This window comes from Portunus trituberculatus, chromosome 42 (assembly GCF_017591435.1).
Source record: "Portunus trituberculatus isolate SZX2019 chromosome 42, ASM1759143v1, whole genome shotgun sequence".
NCBI classification, from domain to species: Eukaryota; Metazoa; Arthropoda; class Malacostraca; order Decapoda; family Portunidae; genus Portunus; species Portunus trituberculatus.
In genome coordinates, this window is record NC_059296.1 from 11,668,595 (window position 1) to 11,695,209 (window position 26,615).

Here is a 26,615-nt window from a genome sequence, read left to right on the forward strand (position 1 = left end):
GAGAAACAGAGAGAGAGAGAGAGAGAGAGAGAGAGAGAGAGAGAGAGAGAGAGAGAGAGAGAATAAAATGTTCTGATGTTTAAATTAACATTCCTCACTCCTCCTCCTCCTCCTCCATCACTCCTGTTGTTTATCTTTCATTAATTAAAGTAAGTCTACAACCATATTATGTCTTTGAATTATTCTGTGTGTGTGTGTGTGTGTGTGTGTGTGTGTGTGTGTGTGTGTGTGTGTGTGTGTGTGTATTTCTGTGTGTATTCACGGTCACCTGCTGGTAACCCGGCCAGTTTTCCCCATAACGGAACGAGCTCAAAGTTCACAGACCGATCTTTGGGTAGGACTGAGCCCACACCACACTCCACACACTGGGAAAGCAAGGCCACAACCCCTCGAGTTACATTCCGTACCCACTTGCTGCTAGGTGAACAGGGGCTACACATTACGAGGCTCAACCATTTGCCTTGCCACACCCGAGACTCGAACTCGGGCCTTCTCGGTTGTGAGCCGAATGTGCTAACCAGTACACTATACGGTGTGTGTGTGTGTGTGTGTGTAATTCATCACGGTTGTCTGCTGGTCACCCAGCCAGCCTTTTCCCATTACGGAGCGAGGTCAGAGCTCATAGACCGATCTTCAGGTAGGACTGAGACCACAACACACTCCACACACCGGGAAGGCAAGGCCACAACCCCTCGAGTTACATCCCGTACCTATTTTACTGTTAGGTGAACAGGGGCTACACATTAAGAGGCTTGCCCATTTGCTTAGCCACTTTCCGGGATTCGAACCCGGACCCTCTCGGTTGTGAGCCGAGCGTGCTAACCACTACAGTACGCGGTGTTATAAAAAAATTACAATGGACCCAAATTTAATGTGTGTGTGTGTGTGTGTGTGTGTGTGTGTGTGTGTGTGTAGACAAGAGGAAGAAAGAGCTTAAAAAATGCCCTCAAAATTGCTAAGTTTAAAAAAAAAAAATTACGTGGACTTACAACGCCCTACCAAACCCTACAGCTGATAGGGATAGCTCCGCTGGCAGCGGGTCACCACCAATCTTTAGGGATAGGCCTTCAGAAATTCAGGTTATTCCCTTCTCCCCCTCTTAAAGAAGCTACCGTCTGGTAAAACTTTCCCCCTCTCTCTCCCACCACTTCAACTTAAAGAAATGACATTTTCATTTAACAGTTATTGATGGAAGCTAAAATTCTGGACATTCGAAGAATTTTCAAAAACTTTTATGGACGCGGATTTCAACACGTTAATAACGGACATGTACTGGAAAATCCGGACGTATGGCAATCCTAGGAGAAAAGTTAGGTACAGCTGTAGGGGATGGTCTAGCTATCTAGTAATGTTGCGTGAGCTTCAAAGATCCGTGCATTCCATTTCTTTTGGTATTATTCCAGTGTTTCACCACATTCCACTAGGTGTTTTTTACCCACCTCATGAGATAGAGCTCCTCATTACGAGTATTTTGAATCCCATATTTGTAAGGCGCAACCTATTTATAATGGCGATACCGAATTTAAAAGATTTAATCGTATATTTGGCGGTTAGGTTGGGTTGGGTTAGGTTAGGTTAGGTTGGGTTAGGTTAGATTTTGGGGGGTGATAAAAAATAACTGGGTGATTTGCGCCAAAAACAAGTGGTAAATTAATTAAAAGCAAGCCGAAATCTACCAGAAAAAATTAGTTTCGTCCAGAAAAGAGAATGTGGTGAAACTGGAAATTTACCTTTCTTTTTTTCAATAATTATTGATGTATCGTGTAAGGTATACAAAACAGAAATACTCACAGTCGTCTGAGGGCGTGTAGGTTGGAGAATGCACCTCTTGGTACTCTTTGAAGACGATTGTTGTGCAAAAATCTGAAATTTCAGGAGAGTCAACATCCACCATCTTGCCTGAGTATACAAATACTGCTCAGTGAGCAGTGTTTGCTCACTGCTCAATGCTTACTACAGTGCTCACTGCAGGGCTCATGCCTCACAAGTGAGTGACTGCTACAGCGTTGCTCTATATCGATACACGTACATATATATGAAATACGTAAATTACATATGGATGGCACATAAACGTAAAGGCAGATGGAAATTCACGGCCAGTCTCACATTACAAAACCATATATCTTTTGTTAAGGTCTCTGAAATATGAAAGTAACATTTATTTGAACCTTGCCATAGGACTTACTCATTGACATTAGAGCACCTTTCTTTTAAGTGCTGATTGCTGATGACATTCGCATAACCAAGTGCTGTTAAGAACACAAATAAGAGCGTGCCTGCTGGAAGCTCGCTTCTCTTGAACACATTATATTTGGCACATCGATGGTTATTTAATATTTCAGCCTGTTTTGATAAATCATTAAAAAAAAGTAATAAAATAATGTTAATCAGTTATATGTTTTTACAGTGTATTTACAGTGAAAATATGAAATTTATTTTAATATGCCTCGCAAAACTCCAATGTTGATGGGACTAATAATCGCAAGTTTCCAAAATCAAAGTACTGTCAATCTACTAAAAGAGTTTTTATCGCAGTAATTAGCAGGGAAATAGAAAATTACAATGGATCCGAATTTAATTATTCTATACATAAGGCCCCTAATAACCCGAAAAGCCAAATAAATTGTCCTATGAAAAAAAAAAAAAAAAATGGAAACGCTATTCCAGCTATTAGTCATGATTCCATGTCCCCAACATATCAATCTAAAATATATTAAAATTATTTCAGGAAAAGTAAAACTGGCTATATATAAGCTTAGTTCAGGGCAAGCGTGGTCGGACTGAAAGAAAATAAAAGCAGCTTGAATCCTTTGTGCACTATGTTTGAAACAAGACAGCATATGGAAGACGCTGTTGCGAATGCTAAGCCTTCTGACTTTCATGTTTACAGCAACACAACAGCAGTCACAGTTGTGTATTAGCTACTAAAAGTATTTATTCGTAACGTTATTTGCAGTCTAAGTCATTATGAACAAAAATAACGACAGCGTACTCATGACTCGTACCATTCTTTTTTAATGTAATCCGAATTACTCGCAACTAGGAATACTCAACCCGAGTCACTAATGCAACAAATATTTAAAACAAGTAGTCACGAAATTTGATATACTGAGTAGCAATGGCAACAGTGTAGGTAATCACGGAGGATGTGACATAAAACTGAATGAAAAATTGTTTCTCTAACACAATAAGTAGAAACATATCTATAATACAAAATCTGTAAAATGGGGGAAAAATGCGAGTTCAGTTATTTGCATTCCGTGAAATAACCTAAACAGATATATGTAATGTTTCTCACTATAGAGTAATGGTGCATGATAATGATGGGAAAGTATCTAACAGCGCTATTAACAAAGCTCAATGGATTGTGATGCTAACTAATCACGACCTGTCATTACCAAGAAACTGCTATACCAATGCTCGTGTTTCGAAATGCTTTCTTCACATGAATGGTTTTTTCTCATTCACAATGTAGAGTATTAAGCTGTCACTAGAATTATGAAAACAAATTTAAAACTCTTGCTAACTTCCAAAAGAACATACAAAAATTGTAATAGTCCCCATAACGTGTGACTACGTAGATAGTCCTGCACCTGGTGGGGATGAAATTCAGGAATGTGCTGCTAAAAAGACTGATGAATAACTGCGTCACAAACTAACATGCTTTATCTCGATACAGAATCAATATAAACAAAGACCAATAGAATGTTAATATTATCCAAGTTCTCTGAAGCATATGATATTCTTCAGACGTAATTCTCCCAAACTAAAGCAACATAATTTCTTTACATACAAGTCTTATTCTTAAAACAATTATTTCTGACTTAGGTTTTATATTGGAGACTTTGATAAAATACTAAATCAAAGAGGGTCATTCAAAGCATTGAGGTGTAATCCACGACAGGGAATAGTTAAAAAGATACATGCCTACAGGAAAAAAAAAACTTTAAAATGTTCGTATATGGGTTGTGCTCATAATGCTTACACTACAGGTAATAACTATAATAAAAATCACATTCAATAAATACATGTAGGTACTACACTGTTTTCCGTAAGTAACAAAGTAATTATTTACTAAGAAATATTTTTATTATTCTAGGAAAAAAGTTCGAATCATAGAGACCAATGCATATCTCACTACACGGTAGGTCAACGCCCTCTCCTTGTTACAAGAACCGTAGCTCCCGGGACAAGCTGCTACCATGCACGTGAAGTAAATAATACTCAGTAAAAGGAAGAAAAAAAAAAAAAAGGGAGAAAAGGAAAAGTTTTTACAATTTTTACAAAAGACCTGAAATAACCACGAAATAAGAGACTATTTACATCACCCGCTACTGTAGAGCTACGAGGAGAAAAAGAAACAATAGAATTCTAGAGTTGGACCATTCCGTCAAGTCATTATGAGAGATTGAACTGGTGACGTGCTATTAATTAATGTCATCCACTATGATTTCATGTTGGTCTTTTACTTACAGTCTTTGTAACCTATTCAAAGTGGAGAATACATCGGTTGGTAATTTGACAATCTTGTTGAAATGAAGGTATCTGTAAAACAGGCAGATACACATTAGGTCAGTTACTCTCTCCCCGTCCATGAACCTTAACTTAGAACGTCTCCACTCTGCTGCGTGGTATGGAAGTCTATGCAAACACCACATGGAAGACTGAATTGATAGACCTTGATTGGTATGATTCAATGTAATGGAACAAGTGGGGCGAGATTTTCGCACCATGCAGCAGATTAAGAGATAGAGGAACGCTCCACCGTGAACTCAGGAGACACGGGCATGAGTACTCACAACCGCTGAAGACTGGTCAGATTGGAGAAGGTGTCAATCTCAAATGTTGATAGGTCGTTGAAATGAAGGTACCTGAAATGACACGGGAGTGTGCAGAGTAAAGGAAGAGGACAGGGAGTGTTACCATGGTGGTGGTGGTGGTGGTGTAGCGCGACCCAGGTGCAGGCAATTTAACCAACCATGTGTGTGTGTGTGTGTGTGTGTGTGTGTGTATTCTTGAGGAGGAGAAGGGAATCCATAAGACTGACGTCATTAACTTTGTTCAGATCATCAGCAATAAGAAGGACTCGTCACTGACGAGGCTCACGCCTGATGGACAGTTCAAATTTGTTGGTGTTTTAATTTTCGAAGTCTTACATGAGAGTGAATACTGATTTATGTTATCTATCATCGACCATGATTTGTTTAATATTTTTCAAAGCAAATGGCGACGTGATCACTGCAATTTAAAGTTTATATGAAACCCGGCGTACACCACCCCTAGACTTCACATCAGAGCACGTCAAGTCAATGAAGATAATGTATTCGTATTATGTAGATATGTTAAATGTTTATTTTCAGTGCAGTCGAATTATTGCTGACGGTCGAGACTGAATTGCTGAGTTCATAAACGCCACTGTAAATTTGTATTTCTTTTATTATATATTATAATTTCAAGTTGATGATAAAATGCAGGTTTCTGAATTAAAATGAAAAGAGAAACGATATATATATATATATATATATATATATATATATATATATATATATATATATATATATATATATATATATATATATATATATATATATATATATATATATATATATATATATATATATATATATATATATATATATATATATATATATGCATATATATGAACATTAAATGAGCAATACTAGTCGCAATTACTATACTTACAGTTGTTCTAAATTGCTGAGGTTCTTGAACACTCCCTTCTCTATAATTCGTATCCTGTTCTTGTACAAATACCTGCAAGGGAAGGAAAGGCAGGTCTGTAGTAATAAAGATGAAAGTCAGTTGAATTCGTCACGTGCCCCAGGAAACCTAAAAAACACAGACAGGCAGACAAAGAGAGAGAGAGAGAGAGAGAGAGAGAGAGAGAGAGAGAGAGAGAGAGAGAGAGAGAGAGAGAGAGAGAGAGAGAGAGAGAGAGAGAGAGAGAGAGAGAGAGAGAGAGAGAGAGAGAGAGAGAGAGAGAGAGAGAGAGAGGATGAAAATATACAATAACTTGTACACGTGGTGAGTGACCTTGAATTCAACACAATCAGAGGGACAGCACGGATTTCTTGAAGTGGAAAATACATCACCAACCTCAACATATTATGGAATGTGGGAAGAAAATGCTAAGATTACGTGAGAGTGGAGGACTGAGAGACGATAGGATGAAACAGTGGCAAAGGAGTGAAGGGTAGAGTGAAGAAAGAGGAGTGGGACTTGGCTTAGAGCTGACAGGAAGAAGAGAAGAGTAAAAGGCAATTCCAGGGGTTCGGCGAGGGTACAGGAGAGTTAGGTGCCAATACTCACAGATAACGGAGGGACTCGAGGCCGGTGAAGGTCGTGTTCTGGAGCCGTGTGATGTGGTTGTTGTTGAGCAGCCTGAGGGAGGAAGAAATGGAGGGACTGGTCAAGGAAGGGAATGAGAAACGGTGATATAGTCTAAAAGTTAAAAGAAATATATATACAGTTGTCTAGTTTTCAGCACGCACGCACGCACGCACGCACGCGCGTGCGCGCGCGCACACACACACACACACACACACACACACACACACACACACACACACACACACACACACACACATTCGTCTTTGGATAATGATATGCATGAACAATGAAAGCAACTTGGCCACCTCCTTCGGTTCTCCTCCTTTCTCATTTTTGGAAGTGGAATTATAAGTGACCTCTTGTACCGATTTTCTTCTTGGCCGATCTTAATCTAAGAATATAGATAAATAATATCTAGTGCTCTAAATAACATCATTTAACAAAAATTCAAGTAATCCAAGCATATCTTTCCTTTATATTATTTGAAATAGCTGGTCTAGCAAGGCCTCACGAACCTCACTTTTATATTTCTTTGTTTTCCATTTAGATACGTTCAGGAAACATAAAGTCGTACGCCAACCAACCATCCATTCACATAAACCTTCGCATGAACCATAAAGCCTTCTGGGGAGAGGGGGTATTCAGTGTTCTGTGGGCAGGGAGAAGTCAGGTCGCATCGGTGAGGGTAACCGAGCGCCGCGTCACCTGCTAGACAGTATCAGAGGAGTAGCGGGGGCCTGTCCCAGCACAGAGGCGAAGGTGACCGTTGTCGTGCTGGGAGGGTGACGGAGGAGGAGGGCGAGCGGTGAGAGGGTGACACAGGGCAAGTGATTATTCTCTCTCAGGTCCTCATAAGGTGGATAGGGACGCGACTCTGTGGTTCTCTAACCGTTCCCACGGAGCTGATTATGAAAGTTGACTCGCATACCACTCTTAAAAAAAAGTGCTAAATATTCGTACAAGAAGAACCTCTTCGAGACTCCACTTCACCGTCTCTCGCGCAAATCATAGGCGAAAGTAAACTCCAATAACCTTCTTCCCTCTCCGTTATAAGAGCAAGAGCCACCTTTCCTTACCTATACGGACACAGCGGTCACGGACACTTCGCAACCAAAGATCAAGCCAACACGAGCGTCCTTCTCAGGCGATGTTTGCCTAACCTTACTAGGGTCGAGGACTAACACAAGGCAACCAAAATTAGGAGTGTCGGAGTACGATACTCTCCTGGGGCAGCGGTGTTAACAGGGCGAGGCTGGCGAGAAGGCCTTGAGGGGTGACGTGGGCGGCGGGTCTGGCGCTCGGTAAACTCCCACATATTAGCATGAACAAGCAGCGGATTATCACAGCTGGAGGCTCTTTGTCTGGGCTCTAGTGCGTCGGATTGCTTCGATCGGTCAAAAGCCATTAATTTTCAAACGAAAAATGAGGGTTTTGAAACGTGATTATTGACTGATGTTTACTGAAAGACTGAGAAAAGAAATCCAATTATTGACGAATCAAATACCGAATGTCTGCAGATAAGATGAACTCATTAATATTAGCGATACTTCCGATATCCTGTTGCCTGTTATCTCCAATAATGCGTGACATAATGTACGTGTAATTTGTCTAAGAAAACATCAGTCATAGAATATCTTTTGTTTTGTCCCAATTTCTCCCGTAGTATACATAGAATAGGTAGTTGACAGCCGTGTGTGTGTGTGTGTGTGTGTGTGTGTGTGTGTGTGTGTGTGTAATTCACCTCGGTCGTCTGTTGGTCACCCAGCCAGTCTTCCCATTACGGAGCGAGCTCAGAGCTCATAGACCGATCTTCGGGTAGAACTGAGACCACATCAACACACAACACACACCGGGAAAGCGAGGCCACAACCTCCCGAGTTACATCCCGTACCTATTTACTGCTAGGTGAACAGGGGCTACACATTAAGAGGCTTTCCCATTTGCCTCGCTGTTTACAGGGACTCGAACCCGGCCCTCTCGATTGTGAGTCGAGCGTGCTAACCACTACACTACGTGTGTGTGTGTGTATGTAATTCACTGTTTGATCTGCTGCAGTCTCTGACGAGACAGCCAGACGTTACCCTACGGAACGAGCTCAGAGCTCATTATTTCCGATCTTGGGATAGGTCTGAGACCAGGCACACACCACACACCGGGACAACAAGGTCACAACTCCTCGATTTACATCCCGTACCTACTCACTGCTAGGTAAACAGGGGCTACACGTGAAAGGAGACACCCAAATATCTCCACCCGGCCGGGGAATCGAACCCCGGTCATCTGGCTTGTGAAGCCAGCGGTCTAACCACTGAGCTACCGGGCCGTGTGTGTGTGTGTGTGTGTGTGTGTGTGTGTGTGTGTGTGTGTGTGGCTTCCACCAGAACAATGAAAAATAAGTTGAACCAATTCCACAAACATCAAAATAATTACTTGGTATCCTGCACGTTAATTACCCATAAATGAGCTTAAGAGAGACGAAAGATTTCCAGGCCAATTAAGCAAAGATGCTCCGGCTTGATACCGATAACACTTCTTAAGCCTGTAGCATTAGGCTCAGTAAAATCTACCAGCTGGAACCATTACTGAAAATAAGAATGAAACGTTTTTTCTTTCCTCTTTTTTTTTTTTTCTTCTTAATGTTCTGAAACTGTAGCAGCATTTTGGTCGCTTTGGTATGTGAGAGAATACACTTTACTACTCCCTCTATATAAGGCATTATGGCCACCAGGGTTTATAGCGCATTCCTTTGATAATCAGCTCGCTTCATTTGGAAGTAGCTATAGCTGTTACCGGAGCACGGCCCTTTCTATTCGTAAGGAGCATACTTTACGAGGAGCAGCGCCAACAACCCTCACTTTACCTTACGTTTATATCTTTGACTTCCACTTTGCAATTATCTCATGGGTTCTTATTAATTTATTCGCAAGTAGTTCTCGCTGCTGCATATTTCTCAGTTTATTTTCTATTCGTAAGGAACATACTATTTCATTGCGCCAGAACTTAAATTATATTCTCTTTTATTTCAAGTTTATATACCTCACATTTAATTCAGTTTATCTCTCAGTTTTCATTAATTTATTTAGAAATTAAGGTTTTTGAGGCAAAGTTTTCTTTTCTCTTCGTAAGGGGAATAAAATTTGAATAAACTAGAATTTTAAACTGTCTTCCTTTTTTAATTCTTATCTCACACACTCAGCTTAGTCATTACCGCTTGTTTTCACTACAGCGGTTGAGAGTACATGCAGCCATGGAAGTTGCAAGGCAGGGCAGTAAACATGGTAAGGGATTTCTGACAAGTGAGCCTCAGCGAACACAGAGCAGCGCGTCGGGAGGGCATAAGGGCACCTCTGCGGTCACCCTCGAGTGGCCAAGTGGGCCGGATAGGGCTGACTGGCATGGATGGGTGGGCTGGGCGTTGGGCCACCTCGGCTCATATATAGGGGGTTACGCAATGTCCCCAGACCCTCCCTGGAGACCCCGTGACCTCGCCCGATCCCAGGCTGGTGAGATGAACCGTGCGCTTTCCTCAGCAGACGACCCCCGGTGCTCGATCTTCCCTCGACGCACGACCACACGACCACGAACTCCTCGATAAGACAGTTGTGGTATTGGCCTTGAAATGCAGCTTTGCGACACGTGACTTCAGTAAAATAAAGTGTTCTAGTTGTTTTGTAATTTGTCTTTCCGTTTTTTATTCGATCAGCTTTACGGATATCCAGATTTTGAATATTTAAGTTTACTAGTGAATGCAGACCTAGAATAAAAGAACGAAAGAAAATAGGGAACTTGATAAGGCGAGATCCTCACATGGCAGGCGTCGTTCAGCTCCCAACACGCCTTCCACTCACCCAAGTATTTATTTAACCTTTGCTTCCACCGATGTGGCTGTACACTATATCTTGTTCCAGACGAGCGAAACCTTATACAGAAACCGCTATGTATATATTTTCTCTGGTTTGAAAATTGTATTCTCCGTTTAATCCCCTGCACGGGTACTCAAGTCCTTTTTTCTTTTTTTTATCCAAGCTGCCCTTTTATATAATTTAAATACTGTCTCTCATATTTTGTAAGTCTCACTAGGATGCCTTGCAGATTCACCCAACATCTTTATCCCACATTTTTATGAGTCATTTTGATAGCGAAAGATTAACTGTCATTCATCTTTACACCCTGTCTATGGAGTTGGGCTAAGCATGAATGACTTACGGCCAGCGCTGACTAGATGGAAGCCAAGTAATTACCTCATTAGTGTCTGCCGCCCACTGGTCCTTGGCGGGGAACCGTGCCAGTGCCTCGAGACACGCTTCCTCACCGCCAGGCTTGAAGGGACACACTCAGCACGGTAGCCTCGTACACACTCTCAATCTTGATTTGCTACAGTCTGCTTAAACCTGTGATTAATCTCTGCCACTTTTTTCCCTCCTCGGAACTGAGTGCGGGTCGGTAAGTCTGGCCGCTGCAGGCCCTCGTCCTTCATCACAGCTCACGGTATTTAGCTGATCATTATTAAGCCTCTTATAAAGACAATGATATAAAGTGCTATTCCCTAACCAGTCTCTCAGTTCCTCTTGCAGTCATGAACGTCGACAATGTTACTAATGCCACTGAGAAACATTATCTTTCATTTTCAGAGCACAAAGTAATTAGTTTACCATTAGTCATGCCTGTCATTAGAAATTATATTGTATAATAATGCTTTGCTGCGAGTCTTTTCGTTCCTTTGCCACCCTAAGGAACTTTGACAGTATTATGTGTCATAAAGAAACACATTCACACTTTTAGAGCACGGAGGATTTAATCAGTTATTTCTCATGTTTCTCATTAGAACCTTTAACATTACTTCCCAGTCTTTTCACTCCTTTGTCATCGAGGAAATGCCGATAACATTACGTGTGTGTGTGTGTATAGCCTGATCAAGGATTGTTTCCTGGGAGCTCAGATGGCATCGCGGAACCTTTGTTTTGCTCTCTTCGACAGGGAGTTTGATTCATTCCCACGAGTGGCGTGTAGAACAGGCTGAAGGGCGGCTGGGAGTCACGGGTCACTAAGGGGAGAAAGGTTAAATCCAGAAAGCTTCCTTCTGAGAGTACACACCCCTGGGGCGAGGCAAGGCTACAGGGCGGCTCAGGTGGTTGTGTTGGTGAGGGCTTCCAGGCCATTCAGCCCCGCTCCTGCCTCCCGCCTGCAGCTGCGCCGCGCCTCGGCCACCCCCGCCCAACCGTTGCGTGGGAACACCGCCACGCCCACCACTCTCGTCTCGCCCACACAAGGTCCTTACTACTGTTGTTGTTATTGATATCATTGATGTTGTTGTTGTTGTTGTTGTTGCTGCTGCTGCTGCTGCCATTTTTGTTGTTGTTGTTGTTTTTGTTGTTGCTGTTGTTGCCATTATTATCATTGCTGCTGCTGCTAATTTTGTTCTTATTATTATCATTTTACTTGTTGTTGTTGTTGTTGTTGTTGTTGTTGTTGTTCTTATTATCATTATTCCCAATACCGTCATTATCACCAGAGTTGTTGTTTCGTCCAGCACATTGAGTGAAGGCTCATTACGCCGAGGGACAGACAGCTTATCGCGAATAAATATCCCGTTTGTCATGCGGCGCCTTGCTGACCACGCCACTTCATCATCACATCCACCAGACGACTGTTTGGGACAGACCTGTGCATGGGCGCCGCCACGACTAGCCAGGATTCAGTGCTGGCTGCCCTTACTTGGAGGAACTTATAATGCGCACACACACACACATTCAACCATCAGCCTTTTTCCTTCTATCTATTTATCTTTTTTTCATGTCACCTCTTATCAGCAGAATGTATAATGAGAGAGAGAGAGAGAGAGAGAGAGAGAGAGAGAGAGAGAGAGAGAGAGAGAGAGAGAGAGAGAGAGAGAGAGAGAGAGAGAGAGAGAGAGAGAGAGAGAGAGAGAGAGAGAGAGAGAGAGAGAGAGCAAGGTACACATTCCCAGCACTCTCAAGCACTTGACGCAATCACTTCCCCGGGCGAGACTCTGCCTGGCCCTCACAGCCCCTCATGGCCGGCACGCCTCAGCCTCACTGCCCGGCAACGCCACAACCGCTGCAGAATAATGTTGACTTTCATAGGATATGTCACTGATGGCACTCACGTTTGTTGGAGCAATACAGTCAGTTATTCAGACACAATCGTACACTCAACCTTGGTGTTGCATGAATGCTGCCTTGCCTCCAGTCGCAAGGCCGTTCAACACACAGCGCGGTGCCGGATCATTCACGGGCTGTCATCAGATACCCAGACGCAAGGCTTTCATCACAGAAACCAGAGTTCATCGCCTCGGCTTCTTTTCGTGCGGCCTTCACCACCGAGGTAATCACGTTCGCTTATTCTTTCTTTCTTATACATTCATTACTCAAAATACAAGCCAAAGCAAAGAGAACATGACTAAATGTGCAATTAGTATTATCAGAGGATCATCTGAAATAAGCCTCGTCTGACGCCCTACAGATGAAAGACGGGTGAAAGAGCCAGCACCGCTACGCCCTCAGCAGCAACCTAGGATCAGAGTCCCATCTCCTAACACGCCTTACGAGCACCACTGCCACGGCCCGTTGGCTTCTCGGTCATGTGTCAGTCTTCATCAATCTTTTTTTTTTCTTTTTTGTTCGAGGCAGATCTTGCGTGGTAACACTGAGGAAGATAAAGGCAGGAGGCAAGGATCGCCGTGAAAGACGGTGGAGTCTAATCGCACACAGCGCAAGACCTTAACGATATGCTGCGCTGCACCGAGACTGAAACTTGCCTTGCTAAGCTATCAAAGTAGAGATTGTGTCACAAATTATACTGACAAGACGAGAAGCTTTTGCACTTCAGATCAGACTGCTGTTAGGGTCTTTTAACAGAGGTGCGGGGTAGTAAAGAAACATTGCCGGGACGGTCAACCAACAATTACCAGACTCAGCCAGCTTCATCGCGATGTAAACGACAAGAAGAACTGCCTCATTAGGAGCACTCGAGTTGTTTATGGCGCTTTCTTACATTGCTCACTGACGCAACACCGCGGCTCACTCCTGTATTACCGAGACTCACCAACACGATACACCTTCCGAGGACTCGACAGAAAACAAGTATTAACATTTCTTCCTCACTCTTATTCAGCTGCCAGCTCTCATGTCCTCTGTGCCTCTTTTTCCCTTAAAGTAATGGCCAAGTGTTACACTGCTGGGAACTGGTCCGGCGGCGTATAATAAGGGCTTATTTACTAAATATGTACACGACCGTGACGCGAAGGGTTGTAGCTGGCCGGCTGGTTCGGTGCGGTGGGCAGGGAGCGTGTTACCTGCCTGGCGTCGGGGTGAAAGGTCACACTGGAGCCTTGAGGAAACTGTCACAGGCAAGAATGCCAAGAGCACAAACAAAGCACACGCACAGGAATCATGATTACAAACTGGATTTTCGTTTTCTCGACTTTGTATTAATATTTTGGAGCAGCACAAGGCGAGGTACACAAAGGCTTCGTGTCCGCACTTCACTGGAAGCTCGGTAGCCCAGCAAGGAGAGGACGAACTTGAAAAATACATAATGAATTCACATCAAGTATAATTATTTAGCGTCGCTTGTCTATTAACTTGCTAGTTCACGTCCCTGATTACGTTTTTCGATTACTATTTTCTGCGAGAGGGAAGAGAATAAGATGAGTCTGGATGCATATTATATGATGCGACATTATGTGTAATTATGTTCACGCATAAAATGTTGGGTGCAAATTATCATGCAACCGACTGGTGAGGAACTGTGTGTCCTTTCCATTAGTAATAATAATAACAACAACAACAATAACATCAATATAATTATTGTTTATGTAATTATCATAATGATTCATAGCTTTTTTATTTCAAGTTTTGATCGTGATAATCCTATTGTTGTTGTATAATTTGCATGTTTAAGTTTGATTTTTTTTTTTTTTTTTTTTTTTTTTAAGAAAAGTCAGTTTCATATTTTCATATTTTCTTCCATCAGGCAGCATTCTCTGACACTGCACCTTCACCACTCATCCACACACCCACCCCACACCCTACTCAGCCACACACCTACACACACACACACACACACACACACACACACACACACCTGGTCCACCGCGGCCGCCTCTGCCAAGGGAATGTTTACCTTACAGAGAGGAGAGAAAAACGAACACAGACAATAGACAGATTAATTTTCTTTGCCTTCGTTCCCAAACTGAAGCATTTCCCCAAGAGTCACATTTGCCTCCCACGCCAGACCACCTACATGAGAACATTTTTGGCTTTCAGGACTCGACAAGTAAGCTGGTATTCGAGACACGTGCCGCGGAGCCTCGACCACCAAGGGAGCACGATGATCGAAGGCAATGCACTTGACTATGGATAAGTTTTGAAATACATTGCTAATTTACACGAGATTCACTCCAGATACTTATCGAGAAGGGAACCCTAATGGTGGTTGCTATTGGCATTATGCTGAATCCTGCCTCTGATAACATAGTGCTTAATATTTCATCTGAATCTATGACCGTGGCTAGGACAGTGGCGGGGAAGTCAAGGGAGTGGAGGGGATTGCTTTGTAGTCGCCGTCTTGCGCTGTTCCTGTCACGCTGTTTGTATGTAGTAGGTCGCTGTGCTGTGAGTAATACGTGTTTATCGTTGGCACTGCTAATTATATCCAAACTAGAAGTCTTTGTTGATGTCTTAATGAGATGGAAATGAGGACCGGGTGGGCTCAGCTGAAGGAAGGGAATGAAAATTGATTATCCAGACTAGTGTGCAGCGAACGGGGAAGGTGGGTTGGGGGGAAGAGTCTGGTGAGTAGGTGGGTAGGTGTTGGTGGGTAGGTGGGCTAGGGGTTGAGTGTATAAAGGGTAAGGGGCGTAACCATAGGACGGTGTTGCCCAGGGGCCCCGTGGGTGGCTAATCCTGGCATGTTTCTTCCTCGCCTCCCGCACCACAGGATTATGTATGCACCTCGCTGACGACGTAAAAAAAAAACCACTTCTTCGCAGACGCTGACGCTCGAGAGTCGGATAAAGGAAACAAAAACGAGCACCGTAATCTGTAATCTGACTACTTACAGGGTGTGAAGGTGTTTGAGGTCCTTGAAGTGGTTTGGCGGGATGCTCCTTATCTTGTTGAATCTCAGGTCCCTGGGGAGTAAACAAAAGAGAAACAGTTTAGTGTCATGGCGTGAAGGGGACTGCATTCACACAATCCTTACACACAAGATGCGTGCTGATCAACCCAAGTGCCCACTGACACTCCCCAGCGCCTGTGTTACTTATGTGTTGCTCCTCCTTATCTGGACACTCATCTGACGCACATTCCCTCCCCCACCATTACGTCACTTGTAATGGCGATCCTGCCCACCACGACCCGCCATGCATCGGGGGTCGTCATGAAGCGTCGCGGCGCAGTTAAGACTCGAGGCCGTCACGTTCACATGGGCTCGGTCGGCCTCCAATGCCTGTTGTTGCGCTGATCCTTCTCCTCCTCCTCCTCCTCCTCCTCCAATTCCTCCCCCTCCTCCTTCATTCACTCACGGGTTTACTGTGACCGCATGAGGTTCTACTACAATATCTCCTCAAGTTTCCCTCCTCCTTCACCTTACACTTTTCCTCCTCCTCGTTCCCCTCCTCTACCTCCTTTTCCAATGTACATTTTCTGCTGTGCACCAGATTTCGTTTGGTACATGTACAACCAGATACAAAAAACAACACACGCCTTGGCTGAACATAATGGAATGATAAGCTACGAGTTTCTGTTTCTTATTAACCAAATAATGACTGTCTGCGTATTTTACTAGTGTTTGATGTTGAACGTGATATCATGGTAAATTAAAATGCGCCTTATCAGCAAACATGAGTGCTTCGAGGCAAGTACATGACAACACTGCCTGCATGCACATCCCTCGCGCGACCGACTGTTTGCACATCGGCGGCTGAGTGACAAAGTGACTGACAGCACCAGTTAATAGAAGTCTAGAGGCGCCACCGGGTATGTTGACTCACTGCTCTCCATTCCTCCCCCCTTCTCCTCTTCCTCCTCACACACACTCCAGAAGAAACTCCACATAGACAACATAATTAAGAAGAAAATAACCCGCCCCTCGTTCACAAGCATATATAAACAAACCACAATCAGCTAATGTCCCGCAATAGGAGAGGATGTAATGTGTGTGTGTGTGTGTGTGTGTGTGTGTGTGTGTGTGTGTGTGTGTGTGTGTGTGTGTGTGTGTGTGTGTGTGTGTGTGTGTGTGTGTGTATTCAAGGGCGTGGCATTATACATGGTTCCTTCCTTTGCTATGAATGGTTTTTGCAGAAGTGAAACACGCTGGTTATTTATATCAGTGTTTAAATCATCACCACTATCTCTGCGTAGGTGTTGTCTTGTCTTGTCTACGAGAGAGAGAGAGAGAGAGAGAGAGAGAGAGAGAGAGAGAGAGAGAGAGAGAGAGATGGACGTTGTGTGTGTGTTTGTATGTGTGTGTACTGCCAAGTGGTGGTGCAAGGCAGTAACCGAGTCCACACACACACACACACACACACACACACACACACACACACACATACTATCTCCGACACCTCCCACACAACACCCAGTCCTTTCATCCTTATCTCAATCACGAATTTCTTTCTTTCTTCACTGCTCGGTCAGAGGAAAGACGTCTCAGGGAACAAGTGTCGGGGGCGGAGATAGTTCCTGCAACCCAACACTACCGCCAAATAAAAACAGCAAGACCTTTACGAGACAGACGGTGCCACTTAGAGCCTAATAAAGAGATGTTTCCAACGATACAGGGAGTCAGAAAGCAAGTGAACGGAGCACTAACCTTTATTGCCATCGAAGCCTGTCAATAGTATACGCAAGAAGGCGTCGCTGGACCAGTCAACAATCACGAGAAGGTAAAATCGAGCGGTGGATATAAATATTTTGGATTCGGTCTGCTGGTAAGCCCTAATCAGGCCGGTGAGTGACTACCCGCTTTGTCACTTCTCTACCAAACCGGTACGACCACATTCTCCTCACAGCATCGCTAATCCACATCGAGTAAAAGGATTAGAGCATGTGCACGTCTCATCCCAGACAGCCTGAATCCTGCCCGCCTCCTCTACTCCCTTCTCTTCACGCGGCGGGGAAAACATCATGATGGCCAGTCAGGAAAACGTCAAAAGAAACCACCTCATGGCTTACAAATATTTGCTCAAGCTGGCACCTGTTTTCCTCACGAAGGATGGTTTTTTTTATGGAGTGCGGGAGGTGCTGGCGTGAATATCGAGGCGCTTAGGTAATGCCGAGAAGTGACTAATAATTGCTCTACACGGCTGCCTCGCTCATCGAAGTAAGAAAATGCTACTACATATATAATGATGCTGCTGGCCATCATCGTGTCTTATTAAGCGGGTCAGTGCGTTTTGGTGTGAGGTGTGTAGGGAAGTAGTCTCGCCCTTCTCGGATAAAGGCTTCAGATTGGGCCAGTCCGAAAGGCAACTCGTGCACGGGGAGGAGGAGCAACGTGATGCTGCTGAGAGGTATCAGTGTTTGTGCTCGGGTGAGTCTGGTGATGCGTCCCTTACATGAGGTGAAGCAGAGCACGTTGCTTCTTTTGGTTGTGTGTGTATAAGGAGGGAGAAAAGAAAATAAGTTATCATGGTTATGCATCTTGTGGGTTTTAATAATGCACATAAATTTTTATATGGGATCTTGGTATTTCATTTTAGTTACATAGTTCTGTAGGAAAATAAGTTCATGTGGTGGAGGCAAAACAGTGCAGCCAAGCCACGGCCACACTGGTAATGGTGATGCTAGTGACGGGCAATGAATAACAACTTTTTCCCCTCACAAGCTTTTAACAACCGATCAACAGGAGACTGACCTTTCAGCTCTTATCTCTAATTCCATGTTACATTAAGCTGATAAGATCGCGCGCTGGCATGAGTAACGGTTCCCTTCTAGACTCAACCTAACACCTATACTTGTCAGGACAACGACCTTGATGGACTAGTGGACGGGCAGCGCGCCCAGACAGACGACCTATACGACTCCCTAGACAGACGATCTACTCCTGCCGCCACGACGAGCTGCGAGTGAGGCGTGTCGATGGTATCAGGCCGGGCATGGTGCACCACCAGACTCTACCACCGCAAATAAGTGTGGTCGGTTATCGTATACAGACTTCCTCTCCTTCCCCGTTCATTTCCATCCAGTGTACGTGAAGTGAACCGCATATTTCATTCCCTGATCTGCGTCCCTCGTGAGCGGTGCCTCGATAATTTTGACCCAAAGTGGAGGTGACGTGAGGCATGACCGAGGGTTTTATCTCGCCACAGGTTGACGGACCAAGATTCATTACCTGCACCGTCACATCAATCGTAATTACTTATACCGCTTGTTGCAGCTTGTGTCCTCTCAGTGTCAGCATCATTATTTACAAACACGTTTCCACTTAACGAAGCCAATTAATGTCAAAAACTTCAGAAACTCGATATTTTTGTTACTTGATATCGCATAACTTGATATCCGCCGGTTAATCTCCAGAGTCGACTCTTATGGTAATTCCTGGTGGTCTGCGGGAGACGAGTCACCTGCATGCCTGGGGGAGGCTCAGGGATGCTTACACAATAAGAATCCTCAGTAAGTCCCAATGCATCCGTCAGAGAGTCCTCCTTCTCAGTTTGGTCGGTGAATTCTGGATCTGAGCGGAGCGTTGCACAACCACAGCAACACACGTGCGTGGAGAGTATAGAGGATTCCATCCTTCATTCAGTGTGGAGGACAGATCGCTCCTTATAGGTCACTTGTCATGGTTCTGTGAAGGAACAAACTGACTATACCAATAAAGACAAATGCCCATGAAGTAAAAAGCGTAGTTCCTTCTGGGAACATTCGCACTGGGAACGCCACAATAGATGTGAAATAACTGAATATCCATCAATGATATTAGATAAGTTACTCTTAATGAGGTACATAAGAGCACCTCTCCGTGCCTCCTTCCACCGCTGCGTTTGGCCCAGTTTGGTCAAGTTACCTTGTGGTCACACAAAGTGACTCGGCAGACAGCCATGGTTCGGCCTTATATTTTCCAATGATAAAAAAATTGAAGATGAAAATGAAATATTGAGACAAAAACAATCCTTGGAGACGTGTTATTTTCATGATTATCTGCCAATCCACGGTGACAGGATTGGCTGCTATAAAGAACACCTGATAATCGAAAAGTCATAAAAAAGAACCTCGTGGAGAACCAACTCCCGGCCGTAATACTGCCTGGCGACGGCCGGGATATCAGTCTGTCCTGCGGCGGGCTTGCGGGCGCATGGCAGAAACATCGCCGCGGCAAAGTCATATCCACCCGAACCGGCTAACAGTTCGTCACTTATCGAAGCTCAGCATCTACTTCGGTCATAAACCTATCAGCTGATATGCCACGCCGCGCCCCGCCCTTCTCTAGGTCAGAAGTCAAGTTAGGGTGGTTAGTGAAAGAGAACGAGGAGAGACTATCTAATCTATCGCTTAAGGAAAGGGGGCCTGTGTAGAGGATCGAGGAGGACGATAACACCCTGTTCTGATATGCCTCGCTAATTTGCATCGATTAAAGGCAACCAAACTCTACGTGTGTTGTCGATGCGAGCCGTGTTTATGCGTGATAAACTCAGGTTAATTCGTGCGCAGAAAGAAAGTCGGCGCAGATAATGAGGCCCTTTAGGCAGCCCTGAAGGAGGAAAAATACCGACGCTCTCTGATAGACACTAGACTGGCAAAATCGGAACGATCTTTCCATTTGCAAAGAATAAAAAAGGCCAATTTTCTTAGCATAAAAAGCTTGATGGGAATTAATGGACACATGATATGCATGTTGAAGCACGCGTTAGTCAGGCGATGTCTCAGCTTAGGAGAGGCGAAGGCGTGGCGGACAGGAGCGGCTGTCTAAGAACGGCTAGGCGTCTTACTAAGGTGAAGAGAGATCCAATTGTCGCTGATTGGCGAGCGGCGGCTGCCATCAGATCGTTATTGAAGACCACAGTAACCTTCGTCGTGACTTTTTTATTTCACTTTCATATACAAAATAAAAAAAACGAAACCCATTTCTTGGTTCTAAACTTTTAGGCGAGCGTGAAAATTGTGGCGGTGAGCAGCATGGTACCAATGGCTGGTTAGCCCGGACGGTACAAGCAAGACTAGATTCTGCTAAAAGTATCTGACTTTCTCAACTTTCCCGTCATACAAGGCGCCACTTTAATGCTATTTTTTTTCCAGAATGACGAAAACTACATAAGAGCAGCTTCTCAAGTCTTATATTTAGGGACTTGATGTAATATAATGAAGGGGTATCATGAGGCACACTTCACGTTCTTCACGGAATATTTCAAACACTTTACATCTCGATACTCTCATGTATTAACCACGAACTATCATTAGCTAGTACTTAATGCCATAACTTTGCTGAATGGATTTGCTTTACATTGAGGAAACGTAAGACTATACTAAAATATTGCGAAGGAACAAATTTTACTTTTAGTGACCAACTTGGATTGCATAAGGTAAGTAGATTTACGAAAATGTAAAGAAATACATAAACTTATAATAATATATTGCATGCGCACACACACACACACACACACACACACACACACACACACACACACACACACACACACACACACACACACACACACACACACACACACACAATGAAGCAACATTGCACAACCGTAAAGCTTAATGGAAAGCGGTGGCGTCCATGCGTTCGAATTCCACCATGTGCCGTCTTGAAACTTCATTTGTCGAGTGGTTTAAAGTTACCTACAGGTCACCATGATACCCAGGTTCTAGGTGGTTACACTAAAGATGCGCTTGGGTGGTGATATGGGCCCTAATATGGGTATATACCTCTATAAATAAAATTGCCTGCGTCCATGAGCTGAATACCGCTTCCCATACTCTACAGGCGTTATAGGAAATAACAAAAAAAAAAAAATAATAATAATAATCTACACGAGGTGAGACCAAGAGACATTCACTCCTATAACCACTCTATCAACAACAAACCGATAACTAAAGGCGGGAATATTATCCTGATACACGCACACCCAGCTCACACACACCCAGACAACCTCAGCCACGGTCAGAGTAACGTACAACACACTCTTCTTAACTGTTATCCTTCAGTCATAAGTTCTTTGATCTAGCAAGATTTCAAAATAGTTTGTAATACTAAGTCAGCGTAAAGATCGAGTGAAAACGTGAGGGGCAGTGGAAGTGAATACAAAATACTCTACTTCTCACCACAATACACTAGCGCAGGCGACCAAGGCACCAGGACAAAACGCATCCATATTACCATTAGCATCCAATTAACCACGCTCGCAGCCTCCACACGTTTCCATTGACCAGATAGGTAAAACACCGGCACAAGAACACTGGTATACATACAAACACGCAAAAAACTCGGTCGTTGCGCATGATAGGGAGAGCATTCTGACAGAAGGTTTGCGCAGCGCCAATTAGGTGGGAGGTTGGCGGTGCGTGCGGCGTCTGGCTCACCTGAGAAATCACCTGCGCACGCTTAGTGTTCCTTAAATTAAGTTTCAACGAGCGTGCGGTATGGCGGCCGCGATTTGCCCTCATCAAACCACAGGTAATTATACTTGGTGTGTTTAGTGAACATTATTAGGCCTCGAGGGCGGGGTAAGGTCTGCGTGGTCTGTTCATCTCTCTCTCTCTCTCTCTCTCTCTCTCTCTCTCTCTCTCTCTCTCTCTGGTACAACGGATGGCAAGATTACTGGCCTCCCTTTCCTGCTTGATTAGCGAGGCCATAACTTCTCCACTCACCTCTTGGTTCAGAGCTGAGCGGGACAGGCATTATATCGTCATATAGTGTGTAATATAATGATGCAATAAAATAAAGTAAGATGTGATATAATATAATACAATATAATAGGCCAGACACTGACATTATGTGCTCCTTTACTTTACTAATATTCATCAACGTCTTAAGGAAAAAAATAAATTAAACCTATCTACTGATGAATGCTTTAACTTGCCTCCTCCACCCTCCACCCATTCATGTCCAAACCTCCACCACACCACCTTACTCCTTTTCTCATCTCATCACCACCACACACCACCTCGACAATACAGCCAAGACTACACCACATTACATCACCACACCACTATCACCACCACCACACCACTTCGACAACACAACCAAGACCACAATACAACACACCACCACACCATGGGCACTATTACCACCACCACACCACTTCGACAACACAACCAAGACTACAACACACTACATCACCACACCACTATTACTACCACCACAGCACTTCAACCACACTTCTGCCACCACCACATCGCCTGAACTACCCAGATATACTTGTTACTGCTACCACCACCACTACCACAGTACACTACCACTATCACACCACAGCACATCATCACGACCACTACTACTACCACACCACCACTACGACACGACTACTACAACCACCACCACACATCTCTACCTCACAACCACCTATACCTTCGCGACCACTACCATCACCACTACCAGTTACCACCACAGCACCACCAACAGGATGTATAAGAAACAAGCCCTTCATAAATTTTCACGTGGAATTATAGATGAAGGGAGCACGATGTTGGGTTTAATTCCTTCGCTGGATAAAAACAAGAACAATACAGTATTTTTATTTATGAATCACATTTATATATAATTATGTGATTACACGCCCGCTCCTTATAGCACTGAACCTTTGGCCTCGCAGTTAGTCGCACGCGGGGAAGACGCAAGGAAAGAAGAAAGAAGAGAGAAAAAGAAGACTAAAGTAATACACATCCCCATTCATCTTCTATTCTTAAAGCGTAGTCAAAGGACGAAAAAAAAAAGGAAAATTGAGAAGCAGGAATTTTTCAGGCTGTATCTATCTACTATTCTTACGACTCAGTTCAGGAAGAAAATTACACGTATAACAAACAGTATTACTAAACTACTTACTCGGACTATTAGTGTAATTATAACCTAAGAGAGAGAGAGAGAGAGAGAGAGAGAGAGAGAGAGAGAGAGCGAGGGGAGGAAGGTGGAGAGAGAGAAAAAGTAATCGTATATCAAATCCTTAACTGCAATGGTTATTACTCAACTATTGGTGATAAATTCTCTTCCTTGTAATGAAATGAAGGAAGAAGAAGAAGAAGAAGATGATGATGATGATGATGATGAAGTAGAAGAAGAAGAAGAAGAAGAAGAAGATATACCTTTCCCTCCATATATTTACTCTATCTACTTACCATTCCATTAATTTACTAGCGTCCTTTTCTTATCTACCAAAATACCTTTGTCATCTGGTTATTCATATGCATTATGTCATCTTCATAATTCACATTCATATCACGAGTAGATGAATAAATTTAACACTCATACCTTCGATTTTTTTTCATTATTTTCTGTTTCTCATTTGATAGTAAGACATTGCCGCAGCTTCCACTCTAACACTCCCTAGAATAACCTCTCTCTCTCTCTCTCTCTCTCTCTCTCTCATTCTCCACTCCACTCTCACCCTTTTTTTACACACCGCCGTCTGTCTTCGTCACTCTTGTCACGTCCTCACCTCAACCTCCACTCAGTTCTTATCGTTTCTCGCCTCCTTAATCTTGTCAGCTTTATCGGTGACGAAGATCAACCACCTGCTGGAACTCGACTCACGAATGTCACTGACTGTTTACCCTCCTCCTCCTCCTCCTCCTCCTCATTCTCCATTCTCCTTTCCCTCCTCTTCCTTATAAGCAGTTTCCCATCAGTTCTATTCGTCTCAATCTTGTATATGTTGTTTTATTTTCATGACCTATTTCTTCTCAGCTTTGCCTCGCTATGTCACGAAAGAAGCTTTAATTTACTTCGTCGGGTGCTGCAGTTCATTGTTCTGAAGCTTTTACTAACACTAATGAGGAGGCACGTATGTTAAAATGCTTCTTTTTGTCAGCTAAATTTTATGTTGTCGTGTCCGTGGCATTGAGTGATGTTCGGGTAGGAATATAGTATGTTTTCATGTTTTCTCGTGTATTTTTTTACTGTTTGCTTTAACCTGAAACAACATTAGTGGCTGTGTCTTGACTGTCTTCTTCTTTTCCACTGCTAGTCTGATGTCACGTCACGAGACAGGGAAGGGAAAGTAAATATGTGTGTTTCGTATGTTGATATCTCGGTGTGGGTGACAGACTACTACTCTCACACATGTTAGCCGTGTTTACTCTGTCTAGTCTCCCTTCCTGCGATGCCACACACCCATCCACCCCACACATACACATACACACACACCACGTTAGCGTCATAATGAAAGAATGTCCGTTTTCCTCTATGATGTGAAGAGTAATAGTGTATAGACAGTAAATGATAAATGCTGAAAACATTCCAATACACAACAGAACATCTTCATATTCATCTCTCTCTCTCTCTCTCTCTCTCTCTCTCTCTCTCTCTCTCTCTCTCTCTCTCTCTCTCTCTCTCTCTTTCTTCCTTGAGTACGCCTTACGATAAAAATCTTGGCTCCTTTGAAGCGTGAAGTAAAAATTGGGGGATTCATGGGCTGGCGAGCTGCGGTGTGGTGTTAGTGTGGCGTGCATCTGCTTTCCTCCACGTGTAAGAAAGAACTACAGGTTCTCCTTGATGGCTCAATTCACCACCTTTCCCTGGGCAACCTTCATAATGCTTTCATAACTCGATGATTTATAACTGTAACGGTGATTTTTTTTTTTTTTCGTTTTTTTCTTCTTTTGTCACGTGTTTAAGAATCCAAGAAAGACGCTAAGATATGGAAAAAAAAGTTCCCTTCAATATGCCAATCCTAAAAAAGCATGATTAGAAAAAGATATTTCAAAATGTTGCCTTACTCAGTTTCCTAGGTGTCTTGTTAATCTCTCTCTCTCTCTCTCTCTCTCTCTCTCTCTCTCTCTCTCTCTGCGTATGTGTGTACATGTGCGCGTGACTAGTGGGTGCCAACGTTCACACCTCGCCGCTTTACCCGCTGCCAGCACCTGTCACGGGCTCAACACACCCAGACACGGACGCTCGGCAGCCGGACAGTGAGGAAGATGGAGAGGCGAAAACCACAAGACCCGCAGCTGTGAACAGATCATACGCTGACGACGGGAAGAAAAAAGACAGAGTTGAAAAATGAAGTATAAGAAAAATACATTAAGAAATTCTTAAGTCTTTGTCTGTCAGTGGTTTAGCTATAGTTGTTTATTATGTTAAAAAAAAGGTGCATTATTGGCAGCAGGAGGGAATAGCTAGGCACCTGCATCTGCTTGATCTACTTGGCTCAGTCTTTGGAGCGTCAATCACACACACACACACACACACACACACACACACACACACACACACACACACACACACACACACACACACACACACACACACACACACACACACACACACACACACACACACACACACACACACACACACACACACACACACACACTCTCTCTCTCTCTCTCTCTCTCTCTCTCTCTCTTGTACGTGTTAGTCATATTTTAAGCCCATCTTTATTATTATAACTCTTATTTACAGGAAGGAAAACACGGTAACGCCTTAATATAACAGGTGAAGAAGATGCCAAAATGAGAGAGAGAGAGAGAGAGAGAGAGAGAGAGAGAGAGAGAGAGAGAGAGAGAGAGAGAGAGAACAAATCATTCAGTCTTTCCACCGTGCACCTGCACATGGCCACACAAAACAACATCCTCAGTCTGGCAACACAACAATGATCCAGGTTTTCTCTTGGATACACTCGAGGAATTTTAACGAAGAGACGCAGCGTTCGTACTTTAACAACGTGTTCTTTTCTTCCCCCCTGACCTCGATGCCGCCCGTCTGTGTCCTTCCCGCGGCAACACATGAGACAGCAGAAGACTCCCCCGTGTTCCGCAGTGAGTGTAAATTACCAATGGCTCGTTATCCGGCTTATATTCTAGGTTGAGTCAGGGCAGGAGAGAGAGAGAGAGAGAGAGAGAGAGAGAGAGAGAGAGAGAGAGAGAGAGAGAGAGAGAGAGAGAGAGAGAATGAAATTAAGTTAATGGTTCATAAAGCTCAGTCTAAAAACATCCTCTGGACGTGATACATTATCAAGTCAAGATCTACAGTTCGCATCTTTCCCGCTTAGAATATCCATCTTGTTGTTCTTCACCACCACGTCCTTGAGTTTTATAGTAATGTTCTTAATCATCTCGCCTGCTTTAGCACTGAGACCTGCAGGA

General features: G+C 43.7%; 1 protein-coding gene across 3 annotated transcripts in view; it reads right to left on the reverse strand.

Annotated features, from left to right (window-relative positions):
- The window catches only part of LOC123517412 (peroxidasin-like), a 156,308-nt gene that overhangs the window by 25,692 nt on the left and 104,001 nt on the right, over window positions 1-26,615 (reverse strand). For 2 of the 3 annotated variants that reach the window (XM_045277433.1, XM_045277431.1), the window contains exons 2-6: window positions 15,434-15,505; window positions 6,331-6,402; window positions 5,704-5,775; window positions 4,800-4,871; window positions 1,792-1,863 (exon numbers count right to left, since the gene is read on the reverse strand). In XM_045277433.1, coding sequence (XP_045133368.1) covers window positions 1,792-1,863; window positions 4,800-4,871; window positions 5,704-5,775; window positions 6,331-6,402; window positions 15,434-15,505 — 360 coding nt within the window. Of the gene's footprint in view, window positions 1-1,791; window positions 1,864-4,473; window positions 4,546-4,799; window positions 4,872-5,703; window positions 5,776-6,330; window positions 6,403-15,433; window positions 15,506-26,615 lie in introns of all 3 variants that reach the window. The other variant, XM_045277432.1, reaches the window with a different exon arrangement.